The 410-nt window shown below is 67.6% G+C and overlaps 1 protein-coding gene across 1 annotated transcript in view; it reads right to left on the bottom strand.

The window, feature by feature from the left end:
- ETH_00039775 (uncharacterized protein) overlaps positions 1–246 on the bottom strand; it is a gene marked incomplete at both ends in the record, with an annotated part of 1,163 nt that extends 917 nt beyond the window's left edge. The window contains one exon of the mRNA XM_013374559.1: positions 13–246. Coding sequence (XP_013230013.1) covers positions 13–246 — 234 coding nt within the window. The remainder of the gene's footprint in view (positions 1–12) is intronic.
- Positions 247–410: the final 164 nt, after the last annotated feature.

Genomic DNA, 410 nt, shown 5'->3' with positions numbered 1-410 from the left:
CCCCCGCAGCACCACCACCTCCACCAGAGGCAGGGGGCCCCCCACGGGCTTGAGGGCCCTGAGGGGCAGCGGGAAATACCTGGGGACTGGCAGCAGCCCGAGGCCCTTGGGCAATCTGGGGGAGCAGCAGCAGCAGCAGCAACTCGACAGCAGCAGGAAGCCTCGCTCGGGGGCCTCCAGGGGGCAGTACCCTTCGCCCGCGCCCCCCATCTGGGCCCCCTGCAGCAGCAGCCGCAGCATGCGCATGGGCGGGGGGCCCCAGTCCTCCTGCTGCAGCAGCAGCAGCTCCTGCTGCTGCTGCTGCTGCTGCGGACCCCTCACGCCTGCGCCTCTGCTGCTCCCCAGAGACCTACACAAAGCAGCAGCTAAGAAGCAGTCCTGAACTTTTCCAATAATCCAGTAAAAGCCAT

This window comes from Eimeria tenella, genomic scaffold, assembly GCF_000499545.2.
Source record: "Eimeria tenella Houghton genomic scaffold, Eth_scaff2126, whole genome shotgun sequence".
NCBI lineage: Eukaryota > Apicomplexa > Conoidasida > Eucoccidiorida > Eimeriidae > Eimeria > Eimeria tenella.
Note: the sequence above shows the minus strand (reverse complement) of the source record. Positions and strands in the feature narration are given on the sequence as shown.